Source organism: Coregonus clupeaformis, chromosome 18, assembly GCF_020615455.1.
Source record: "Coregonus clupeaformis isolate EN_2021a chromosome 18, ASM2061545v1, whole genome shotgun sequence".
In the NCBI taxonomy this organism is placed as follows: domain Eukaryota; kingdom Metazoa; phylum Chordata; class Actinopteri; order Salmoniformes; family Salmonidae; genus Coregonus; species Coregonus clupeaformis.
The window spans coordinates 42,046,516-42,059,001 of record NC_059209.1 but is presented as its reverse complement, the minus strand read 5'-3'; the positions used below and the strand labels follow the sequence as shown (position 1 = coordinate 42,059,001).

The 12,486-nt window shown below is 48.1% G+C and overlaps 1 protein-coding gene across 4 annotated transcripts in view; it reads right to left on the bottom strand.

The window, feature by feature from the left end:
• LOC121530783 (serine/threonine-protein kinase TAO3) overlaps positions 1-12,486 on the bottom strand; it is a 142,262-nt gene that overhangs the window by 10,176 nt on the left and 119,600 nt on the right. For 3 of the 4 annotated variants that reach the window (XM_045226867.1, XM_045226868.1, XM_041836017.2), the window contains one exon: positions 12,331-12,462. In XM_045226867.1, coding sequence (XP_045082802.1) covers positions 12,331-12,462 — 132 coding nt within the window. Of the gene's footprint in view, positions 1-3,851; positions 4,226-12,330; positions 12,463-12,486 lie in introns of those variants that run through there. The other variant, XM_041836018.2, reaches the window with a different exon arrangement.

The window sequence follows — 12,486 nt, the reverse complement described above, 5'->3', positions numbered from 1 at the left end:
CCAAAATTGTTTCAGACATAAGGAAGTGGATGGCTGAAAACTTTCTACTTTTAAACTCGGACAAAACAGAGATGCTTGTTCTAGGTCCCAAGAAACAAAGAGATCTTCTGTTAAATCTGACAATTCATCTTGATGGTTGTAAAGTCGTCTCAAATAAAACTGTGAAGGACCTCGGCGTTACTCTTGACCCTGATCTCTCTTTTGACGAACATATCAAGACTGTTTCAAGGACAGCTTTTTTCCATCTACGTAACATTGCAAAAATCAGAAATTTTCTGTCCAAAAATGATGCAGAAAAATTAATCCATGCATTTGTTACTTCTAGGTTAGACTACTGCAATGCTCTACTTTCCGGCTACCCGGATAAAGCACTAAATAAACTTCAGTTAGTGCTAAATACGGCTGCTAGAATCCTGACTAGAACCAAGAAATTTGATCATATTACTCCAGCGCTAGCTTCCCTACACTGGCTTCCTGTTAAGGCAAGGGCTGATTTCAAGGTTTTACTGTTAACCTATAAAGCGTTACATGGGCTTGCTCCTACCTATCTTTCCGAGTTGGTCCTGCCGTACATACCAATACGTACGCTACGGTCACAAGACGCAGGCCTCCTAATTGTCCCTAGAATTTCTAAGCAAACAGCGGGAGGCAGGGCTTTCTCCTATAGATCTCCATTTTTATGGAACAGTTTGCCTACCCATGTGAGAGACGCAGACTCGGTCTCAACCTTTAAGTCTTTACTGAAGACTTATCTCTTCAGTAGGTCATATGATTGAGTGTAGTCTGGCCCAGGAGTGTGAAGGTGAACGGAAAGGCTCTGGAGCAACGAACAGCCCTTGCTGTCTCTGCCAGGCCGGTTCCCCTCTCTCCACTGGGGTTCTCTGCCTCTAACCCTGTTACAGGGGCTGAGTCACTGGCTTGCTGGTGCTCTTTCATGCCGTCCCTAGGAGGGGTGCGTCACTTGAGTGGGTTGAGTTACTGACGTGATCTTCCTGTCTGGGTTGGCGCCCCCCTTGGTTTGTGCTGTGGTGGAGACCTCTGTGGGCTATACTCGGCCTTGTCTCAGGATTGTAAGTTGGTGGTTGAGGATATCCCTCTGGTGGTGCGGGGGCTGTGCTTTGGCAGAGTGGGTGGGGTTATATCCTTCCTGTTTGGCCCTGTCCGGGGTTTCTTCGGATGGGGCCACAGTGTCCCGGACCGCTCCTGTCTCAGCCTCCAGTATTTATGCTGCAGTAGTTTATGTGTCGGGGGGCTGGGGTTAGTTGGTTATACCTGGAGTACTTCTCCTGTCTTATCCAGTGTCCTGTGTGAATTTAAGTATGCTCTCTCTAATTCTCTCGTTCTCTCTTTCTCTCTGAGAACCTGAGCCCTAGGACCATACGTCAGGACTACCGGGCATGCTGACACCTTGCTGTCCCCAGTCCGCCTGGCCTTGCTGCTATTCCAGTTTCAACTGTTCTGCCTGCGGTTACGAAACCCCTACCTGTCCCAGACCTGCTGTTTTCAACTCTTAATGATCGGCTATGAAAAGCCAACTGAGAGACCTGAGCCCTAGGACCATACGTCGGGACTACCGGCCGTGGTGACTCCTTGCTGTCCCCAGTCCGCCTGGCCTTGCTGCTATTCCAGTTTCAACTGTTCTGCCTGCGGTTATGGAACCCCTACCTGTCCCAGACCTGCTGTTTTCAACTCTGTTTCCAACTGAGATTTATTCCTGATTATTATTTGACCATGCTTGTCACTTATGAACATTTTTGAACATCTTGGCATGGTTCTGTTATAATCTCCACCCGGCACAGCCAGAAGAGGACTGGCCACCCCTCATAGCCTGGTTCCTCTCTAGGTTTCTTCCTAGGTTTTGGCCTTTCTAGGGAGTTTTTCCTAGCCACCGTGCTTCTACACCTGCATTACTAGCTGTTTGGGGTTTTAGGCTGGGTTTCTGTAAAGCACTTCGAGATATTAGCTGATGTAAGAAGGGCTATATAAAATAAAATTGATTGAAAATTGATTGAGGGAGGAGTAGATCCAACATTAGACAGGGGGAGGAGTAGATCCAACATTAGAGAGGAGGAGGAGGGAGGAGTTGATCCAACATTAGACAGGAGGAGGAGGGAGGAGTAGATCCAACATTAGACAGGAGGAGGAGGGAGGAGTAGATCCAACATTAGACAGGAGGAGGAGGGAGGAGTAGATCCAACATTAGACAGGAGGAGGAGGGAGGAGTAGATCCAACATTAGACAGGGGGAGGAGTAGATCCAACATTAGACAGGAGGAGGAGGGAGGAGTAGATCAAACATTAGACAGGGGGAGGAGTAGATCCAACATTAGACAGGAGGAGGAGGGAGGAGTAGATCCAACATTAGACAGGAGGAGGAGGGAGGAGTAGATCCAACATTAGACAGGGGGAGGAGGGAGGAGTAGATCCAACATTAGACAGGAGGAGGAGGGAGGAGTAGATCCAACATTAGACAGGAGGAGGAGGGAGGAGTAGATCCAACATTAGACAGGAGGAGGAGGGAGGAGTAGATCCAACATTAGACAGGAGGAGGAGGGAGGAGTAGATCCAACATTAGACAGGAGGAGGAGGGAGGAGTAGATCCAACATTAGACAGGGGGAGGAGGGAGGAGTAGATCCAACATTAGACAGGAGGAGGAGGGAGGAGTAGATCCAACATTAGACAGGAGGAGGAGGGAGGAGTAGATCCAACATTAGACAGGAGCAGGAGGGAGGAGTAGATCCAACATTAGACAGGAGCAGGAGGGAGGAGTAGATCCAACATTAGACAGGAGGAGGAGGGAGGAGTAGATCCAACATTAGACAGGAGGAGGAGGGAGGAGTAGATCCAACATTAGACAGGAGGAGGAGGGAGGAGTAGATCCAACATTAGACAGGGGGAGGAGGGAGGAGTAGATCCAACATTAGACAGGGGGAGGAGGGAGGAGTAGATCCAACATTAGACAGGAGGAGGAGGGAGGAGTAGATCCAACATTAGACAGGAGGAGGAGGGAGGAGTAGATCCAACATTAGACAGGAGGAGGAGGGAGGAGTAGATCCAACATTAGACAGGAGGAGGGAGGAGTAGATCCAACATTAGACAGGAGGAGGAGGGAGGAGTAGATCCAACATTAGACAGGAGGAGGAGGGAGGAGTAGATCCAACATTAGACAGGAGCAGGAGGGAGGAGTAGATCCAACATTAGACAGGAGGAGGAGGGAGGAGTAGATCCAACATTAGACAGGAGGAGGAGGGAGGAGTAGATCCAACATTAGACAGGAGGAGGAGGGAGGAGTAGATCCAACATTAGACAGGAGGAGGAGGGAGGAGTAGATCCAACATTAGACAGGAGGAGGAGGGAGGAGTAGATCCAACATTGGTCTTCAAGATTGACCAATTACCCTGTTCATACAGATTTGATTGAACTCCAACTGGTTAATCAGCTTACATTGACTTTATGAGTGGACTAGAGAGCGAGAGACCGAGAGTAGAGAGAGAATGAGAGAAAGAGAGAGACAACAGGATAACACAACACCTTAATCTGGCAGCCAAAGATTACACTATACCCTCAATGGCACAGTCAAGAGAGCCTATAATGAAGCTAACTGAAAGAGGTTTGATAGGCTTTAACAAAGTCAAGTCACACTGACAGGTGAGTCTATAACACTGGTCTGCTGACAGATCAATCTCCCTATACAGTACAAAGCAAAGCACCACCATCAACCAACGGCAACACTCTTGAAAGGCAATCAGTACCAATGCATTCATACCAACCTCACAACAATCTAACTAAGTCAAGTCAAGTTAGTCCAAGTCACAACAATCTAAAGAGTCAAGATGACAAACAAACCAAACCTGACAAAAGGGACTATCCAGATCCCCATAGTAGTCCATCATCTTCTCATAACTCCTCTTCTTAAGGCCAAGCATCATCGCAACGTTCATGTTCAACAGCCACGCGAGCATCCAGAAACCATGTGTGGTATATCCTACGCCCAAAACCCCTCAGCTCAGCTTCAGCCAGCCCAGCAACAAACCCACTGGTTGGTTAACGTTTAGACAAACAAATTTGGACAAACGCGGCGGCTGTGGGCTACACAGGGGCGAAGAAAGTGTGAATGAGGGAGGGAGAGGGAGCGGACTCCACGGACAGGCAGAACAGAGGGGGCTCTTTGGGGGCCGAGCGGCCGCGTTCAGCAGGTGGGTCACATGAAAGCCTCTTTGAGAGACGGAGAGGGGGAGGGAGAGAGAGAGAGAGAGAAGTAGAGAGAGGTTGAGAGAGTGAGAGAGAGAGAGAGGGAGAGAAGTAGAGAGAGGTTGAGAGAGTGAGAGAGAGAGAGAGAGAGGGAGAGAAGTAGAGAGAGGTTGAGAGAGTGAGAGAGAGAGAGGGAGAGAAGTAGAGAGAGGTTGAGAGAGTGAGAGAGAGGGAGAGAAGTAGAGAGAGGTTGAGAGAGTGAGAGACGGAGAGAGGGAGGGAGAGAGAGGGAGAGAAGTAGAGAGAGGTTGAGAGAGTGAGAGATCCCCTCCTAATCTATCTGAATCAATACTCCTACTGTAATGTAGAGCCAATCCTAATCACTTGCTTTCACCTTGCTGCCACCACAGGCCAAGTCACGTCATGTGATCACCATTCACAGCCTGGGCTCTAGGAGGGAATTATGATCCAGGGGGGAACACTTCCAGGTCAAAGGTTATTAAGATTTATTGGATTGTGAGGACATTTTTGTTTAGTTGACCTTTCGCCAGGTAAGCCACTCAGCCAATGACCTGGTTGATCAAGGGAGCCTTAATGTGTGTTCCTAATATTGATTTGCACCCTCTTTTGCCCTCAGAACAGCCTCAATTCATCTGGGCATGGACTACAAGGTGTCAAGCGTTTCACAGGGATGCTGGTCCATGTTGACTCCAATGCTTCCCACATTTGTGTCAAGTTGGCTGGATGTCCTTTGGGTGGTGGACCATTCTTGAAACACACGGGAAACTGTTAAGCGTCTAAAACCCAGCAGCGTTGCAGTTCTTGACACATTCCAACATGTGTGCCTGTCACCTACTACCATACCCCATTCAAAGGCACTTAAATATTTTGTCTTGCCCAGTCACCCTCTGAATGGCACACATACACAATCCATGTCTCAATTGTCTCAAGGCTTAAAAATCCTTCTTTAACCTGTCTCCTCCCCTTCATCTACACTGATTGAAGAGGATTTAACATGTGATATCAATAAGGGATCATAGCTTTCACCTGGTCAGTCTATTTAATAGAAAGAGCAGGTGTTCTTAATGTTTTGTACACTCAGTGTATTTTGACTTATAAACTCAGCAAAAAAAGAAACGTCCTCACTGTCAACTGCGTTTTTTTTCAGCATTCTTAACATGTGTAAATATTTGTATGAACATAACAAGATTCAACAACTGAGACATAAACTGAACAAGTTCCACAGACATGTGACTAACAGAAATTGAATAATGTGTCTGAACAAAGGGGGGGTCAAAATCAAAAGTAACAGTCAGTATCTGGTGTGGCCACCAGCTGCATTAAGTACTGCAGTGCATCTCCTCCTCATGGACTGCACCAGATTTGCCAGTTCTTGCTGTGAGATGTTACCCCACTCTTCCATCAAGGCACCTGCAAGTTCCCGGACATTTCTGGGGGGGAATGGCCCTAGCCCTCACCCTCCGATCCAACAGGTCCCAGACGTGCTCAATGGGATTGAGATCCGGGCTCTTCGCTGGCCATGGTAGAACACTGACATTCCTGACTTGCAGGAAATCACACACAGAACTAGCAGTATGGCTGGTGGCATTGTCATGCTGGAGGGTCATTTCAGGATGAGCCTGCAGGAAGGGTACCACATGAGGGAGGAGGATGTCTTCCCTGTAACACACAGCGTTGAGATTGCCTGCAATGACAACAAGCTCAGTCCGATGATGCTTTGACACACCGCCCCGGACCATGACGGACCCTCCACCTCCAAATCGATCCCACTCCAGAGTACAGGCCTCGGTGTAACGCTCACTTCTTCGTCAATAAACGCAAATCCAACCATCACCCCTGGTGAGACAACCGCGACTCGTCAGTGAAGAGCACTTTTTGCCAGTCCTGTATGGTCCAGCGACGGTGGGTTTGTGCCCATAGGCGACGTTGTTGCCGGTGATGTCTGGTGAGGACCTGCCTTAAAACAGGCCTACAAGCCCTCAGTCTCTCTCAGCCTATTGCGGACAGTCTGAGCACTGATGGAGGGATTGTGCGTTCCTGGTGTAACTCGGGCAGTTGTTGTTGCCATCCTGTACCTGTGATGTTCGGATGTATCGATCCTGTGCAGGTGTTGTTACACGTGGTCTGCCACTGCGAGGATGATCAGCTGTCCGTCCTGTCTTAGGCGTCTCACAGTACGGACATTGCAATTTATTGCCCTGGCCACATCTGCAGTCCTCATGCCTCCTTGCAGCATGCCTAAGGCACGTTCACGCAGATGAGCAGGGACCCTGGGCATCTTTCTTTTGGTGTTTTTCAGAGTCAGTAGAAAGGCCTCTTTAGTGTCCTAAGTTTTCATAACTTTGACCTTAATTGCCTACCGTCTGTAAGCTGTTAGTGTCTTAACGACCGTTCCACAGGTGCATGTTCATTAATTGTTTATGGTTCATTGAACAAGCATGGGAAACAGTGTTTAAACCCTTTACAATGAAGATATGTGAAGTTATTTTGATTTTTACGAATTATCTTTGAAAGACAGGGTCCTGAAATAGGGATGTTTCTTTTTTTGCTGAGTTTATATTGAGATGTAGTATTCTATCTTATTGAAATGTTTAGCCATTTCAAAATGTCACAATTTAAATGCGTTTCTCTCTGAAAAGAAAACAGGATGTTGTATGTGGAGGAAAGGAGAGCAGAGGAGAGGATAGGGGAGGAGACCAGAAGAGAGGAGGGCAGAGGAGAGGAGAGGATAGGGGAGGAGAGCAGAGGAGAGGAGAGGAGAGGATAGGGGAGGAGAGCAGAGGAGAGGAGGGCAGAGGAGAGGAGAGGATAGGGGAGGAGAGCAGAGGAGAGGAGAGGATGGGGAGGAAGCAGAGGAGAGGAGGGCAGAGGAGAGGAGAGGATAGGGGAGGAGAGCAGAGGAGAGGAGAGGATAGGGGAGGAGAGCAGAGGAGAGGAGGGCAGAGGAGAGGAGAGGATAGGGGAGGAGAGCAGAGGAGAGGAGAGGATAGGGGAGGAGAGCAGAGGAGAGGAGAGGATAGGGGAGGAGAGCAGAGGAGAGGAGGGCAGAGGAGAGGAGAGGATAGGGGAGGAGAGCAGAGGAGAGGAGAGGATAGGGGAGGAGACCAGAAGAGAGGAGGGCAGAGGAGAGGAGAGGATAGGGGAGGAGAGCAGAGGAGAGGAGAGGATAGGGGAGGAGAGCAGAGGAGAGGAGGGCAGAGGAGAGGAGAGGATAGGGGAGGAGAGCAGAGGAGAGGAGAGGATAGGGGAGGAGAGCAGAGGAGAGGAGAGGATAGGGGAGGAGAGGAGAGGATAGGGGAGGAGAGCAGAGGAGAGGAGGGCAGAGGAGAGGAGAGGATAGGGGAGGAGAGCAGAGGAGAGGAGGGCAGAGGAGAGGAGAGGATAGGGGAGGAGAGCAGAGGAGAGGAGAGGATAGGGGAGGAGAGCAGAGGAGAGGAGGGCAGAGGAGAGGAGAGGATAGGGGAGGAGAGCAGAGGAGAGGAGGGCAGAGGAGAGGAGAGGATAGGGGAGGAGAGCAGAGGAGAGGAGAGGATAGGGGAGGAGAGCAGAGGAGAGGATAGGGGAGGAGAGGGTTAACATAACTTAAGTGACATACAGTGAGCTCCATAATTCATTGGACAGTGACTATTTTTTTGTTATTTTGGTTCTGTACTCTAGCACTTTGAGTTTGAAAGGATACAATGACGGTGAAGTGCAGACTGTCAGCTTTAATTTGAGGGTATTTTCATACATATCGGATGAACCGTTTAGAAATGACAGCACCTTTTGTACATGGTCCCCCCATTTTAAGGTACTACAAGTATTTGTTCAATTGGCTTCTCAGGTGTGTGTCGTTAGGCAGGTGTATTCATTTGTGTCACAGTGAATGCAGGAGAGCTGTTGCTGAATAGTAATGATTCTAGACTTTGCTATTGCCTTTGGAGGTTGTTATTGGGGTGTGACAACATGAGGAAGACAGCAGTGTCGATGCAAATGAAGCTGGCCGTCATAAGGCTCAGAAATGAAAATCAATAAATCAGGAACATTGCAAAAACCCTGGCCATGCCCAAGTCAACAGTTTGGTTCATCATTAACAAGAAAAAAACTACCGGTGAACTCAATTATGTCAAAAGACCCGGTAGACCGAGGAAGACCACTGTAGTGGATGACCGGAGAATACTCTCTATGGTGAAGAAAGCCCCCCTGACAACAGCCCAACAGATCAAAAACACTCTCCTGGATGCAGGTGTAGATGTGTCAAAGTCTACCATATGTAGAAGACTACACCAGCAGGACTACAGAGGGTACACTACAAGATGCAAACCACTGATAAGCCTGAAGAACAGAAAGGCGAGATTACAGTTTGCTAAAAAGCACCTAAAAGAGCCCCAAAAAGAAAGGAAAGTGTGGAGAAAAAAAAAGAAATGCCCATGATCCAAAGCATACCACCTCATCCGTGAAACATGGTGGAGGGGGTGTTATGGCTTGGGCCTGTATGGCTGCCAGTGGAACAGGCTCACTTGTCTTCATCGATGATGTGACTGCAGACAGAAGTAGAACAATGAATTCTGAAAGTATTTTATCTGCTCAGCACTTCATCATGCAACAAGACAATGACCCTAAACATACTGCTAGAGCAACGAAGGGGTTTTTGATGGCCAATAAGTGGAAAATCCTTGACTGGCCGAGTCAATCACCGGATCTGAATCCAATTGAACATGCATTTTACATGCTGAAGAGGAGACTGAAGGCAAAAGTCCCCGAAACAAGCAGGAACTGAAGATGGCTGCAGTACAGGCCTGGCAGAGCATCACCAGGGAAGATACCCAGCGTCTGGTGATGTCGATGCATCGCAGACTTCAAGCAGTCATTGCATGCAAAGGATATGCGACCAAATATTAACAATGATTACTTTATTCTACATTATGTTAAACTGTCCAATGTTTTTTGATGCCCGAAAATGTGGGGGACCATGTACAAAAGGTTCTATAATCTCTAAACGGTTCATCCGATATGTACGAACATACCCTCAAATTAAAGTTGACAGTCTGCACTTCACCCTCATTGTCATTGTATCCTTTCAAACTCAAAGTGCTAGAGTACAGAACCAAAATAACAAAAGAATGGTCACTGTCCAATTAATTATGGTGCTCCCTGTATGGTGAAGCTATGAGGACGGAGAGAGGAAACAGAGGCCTCAGAATGTCCATATGTGTTATTTCATAGTTTATGCCTTCACTATTATTCTACAATGTAGAAAATTGTAAAATAAAGAAAAACCCTTGAATGAGTAGGTGTGTCCAAACTTTTGACTGGTACTGTACAGTGAGGGAAAAAAGTATTTGACCCCCTCTCAATCAGAAAGATTTCTGGCTCCCAGGTGTCTTTTATACAGGTAACGAGCTGAGATTAGGAGCACACTCTTAAAGGGAGTGCTCCTAATCTCAGTTTGTTACCTGTGGACAGGTCTCACCATCTCTCTGTTCTCCAGATGGGTCTCACCATCTCTCTGTTCTCCAGATGGGTCTCACCATCCCTCTGTTCTCCAGATGGGTCTCACCATCCCTCTGTCCTCCAGATGGGTATTACCATCCCTCTGTCCTCCAGATGGGTTTTACCATCCCTCTGTTCTCCAGATGGGTATTACCATCCCTCTATCCTCCAGATGGGTATTACCATCCCTCTGTTCTCCAGATGGGTATTACCATCCCTCTGTCCTCCAGATGGGTGTTACCATCCCTCTGTTCTCCAGATGGGTATTACCATCCCTCTGTTCTCCAGATGGGTATTACCATCCCTCTGTTCTCCAGATGAGTATTACCATCACTCTGTCCTCCAGATGGGTATTACCATCCCTCTGTTCTCCAGATGGGTATTACCATCCCTCTGTTCTCCAGATGAGTATTACCATCACTCTGTCCTCCAGATGGGTGTCACCATCTCTCTGTCCTCCAGATGGGTATCACCATCTCTCTTGACTTCTCTTTCTCTCCTTCCCCTTAACTGATATCTAACGCTTCATTCAGTGAGATCAGACAGAGTGCACCACTTTTCTCTCCCGCTCTCTCTCCTTTAGTCTTCCTCCATTAGTCTTCCTCCATTAGTCTTCCTCCTTTAGTCTTCCTCCTTTAGTCTTCCTCCTTTAGTCTTCCTCCTTTAGTCTTCCTCCTTTAGTCTTCCTCCTTTAGTCTTCCTCCTTTAGTCTTCCTCCCTCCCTCTCCATCTATCTATTGTTTTTCTCCTCTCTGCCCATCCCATTTCTTTACTCCTTCCCTCTACATTATGTCATTATCTCTCCCTCTCTCTCCCCCTCCCCTCTCTCTACCTGTTCTTTCCAGTCTGAGCGAGCAGTGCCGGTCCATCTGGGGACGTGTGCTCGCCTCACGGCGGCAGAAAGCGGTGATGTCATCGACTCATCGCAGCAGCAACAGACTCCACGCAACTCATACCTACCGCAATGTGGAATCAACACCACTATACCCTGACTCCTGAAACAACAACCAAGTGAACAACCAATTCATTTGATTAACAGTCATTACAGCGCTGATTTCACACTATTGATAAAGGATGAATTAAACACTACCTATGGCAGTCAGAACCAAATATCCACCACAGTAAACCCCAGTCAGTTAAACTAGCTAACACATGCCATGTTAAGGACACACAGTTCCCACAGTCCCAAAGCCAGTCCAGGGAGGACAGACAGACCATAGACACCATTAAATCCAGTGGGAGGACAGACAGACCGTAGACACCATTGCAACTGAATGACTGACTGACTGACTGCTTACTGGAACCTTGTATCCATGACAACATACATGGAGAGAGAAAGAGCGAGAGAGAGGCAAGGAGGGTAATCTTACTCCATACTGCACTGCATCCCTCCGGACTTAAACCAGAGGGGGTCGGAGAGTGATATATTAGTGAGGGGAAAAGTACAGGAGAGAATGAGAGAGGGAGGGAGAGAAAGAGAGGGAGGGAGGGAGATAAGGAGAGAGGGAGGGAGAGAAGGAGAAAGGGAGGGTGAGAGGGAGAGAGAGAGGGAGGTAAAGTGGAGTGGAAGCAGAGTGAAGAACCGGGAGAACACAAAGGGGTCGAGTGAGTGGAAGGAGAGAGAGAGAGAGAAAGAGAGAGAGACGCGAGAGATAACGAAAGGAAAGAGGAAGCTAGAGAGAGACAGCATGCGAGACACAAAGGAAAGAGGAAGCTAGAGAGAGACAGCATGCGAGACACAAAGGAAAGAGGAAGCTAGAGAGAGACAGCATGCGAGACACAAAGGAAAGAGGAAGCTAGAGAGAGACAGCATGCGAGACACAAAGGAAAGAGGAAGCTAGAGAGACAGCATGCGAGACACAAAGGAAAGAGGAAGCTAGAGAAAGACACCATGCGAGACACAAAGGAAAGAGGAAGCTAGAGAGACAGCATGCGAGACACAAATGAAATAGGAAGCTAGAGACAGCATGCGAGACACAAAGGAAAGAGGAAGCTAGAGAGAGACAGCATGCGAGACACAAAGGAAAGAGGAAGCTAGAGAGAGACAGCATGCGAGACACAAAGGAAAGAGGAAGCTAGAGAGAGACAGCATGCGAGACACAAAGGAAAGAGGAAGCTAGAGAGAGACAGCATGCGAGACAAAGGAAAGAGGAAGCTAGAGAGAGACAGCATGCGAGACACAAAGGAAAGAGGAAGCTAGAGAGAGACAGCATGCGAGACACAAAGGAAAGAGGAAGCTAGAGAGAGACAGCATGCGAGACACAAAGGAAAGAGGAAGCTAGAGAGAGACAGCATGCGAGACACAAATGAAATAGGAAGCTAGAGAGACAGCATGCGAGACACAAAGGAAAGAGGAAGCTAGAGAGAGACAGCATGCGAGACACAAAGGAAAGAGGAAGCTAGAGAGAGACAGCATGCGAGACACAAAGGAAAGAGGAAGCTAGAGAGAGACAGCATGCGAGACACAAAGGAAAGAGGGAAAGATGGACAGAGTATGAGGGAGACTTGGTATCCCCCAAGGAGAGCGAACTATGATGTTAGCCCTATGATACCGGTGATGCTGATTTGATAGTGGATAGTGGAGAGAGAGGAGAGAAGAGAGAGAGATAAATGAAGCTAGAGCGATAAAGGAGTGTTGACCCTTACCAGTGATGCTGATTTGATGGTGGAGAAGTTGTTGTGGCGATAGTTGTGTGCCTTGCTCATGTCAGAGGATGCTGGAATCAGCTCCGGCCTGTGGTCACGTTTCAGACCATCATCCCAGTTATACATGTGGTCCTGACGAGAGAGAGAGAGACAGGA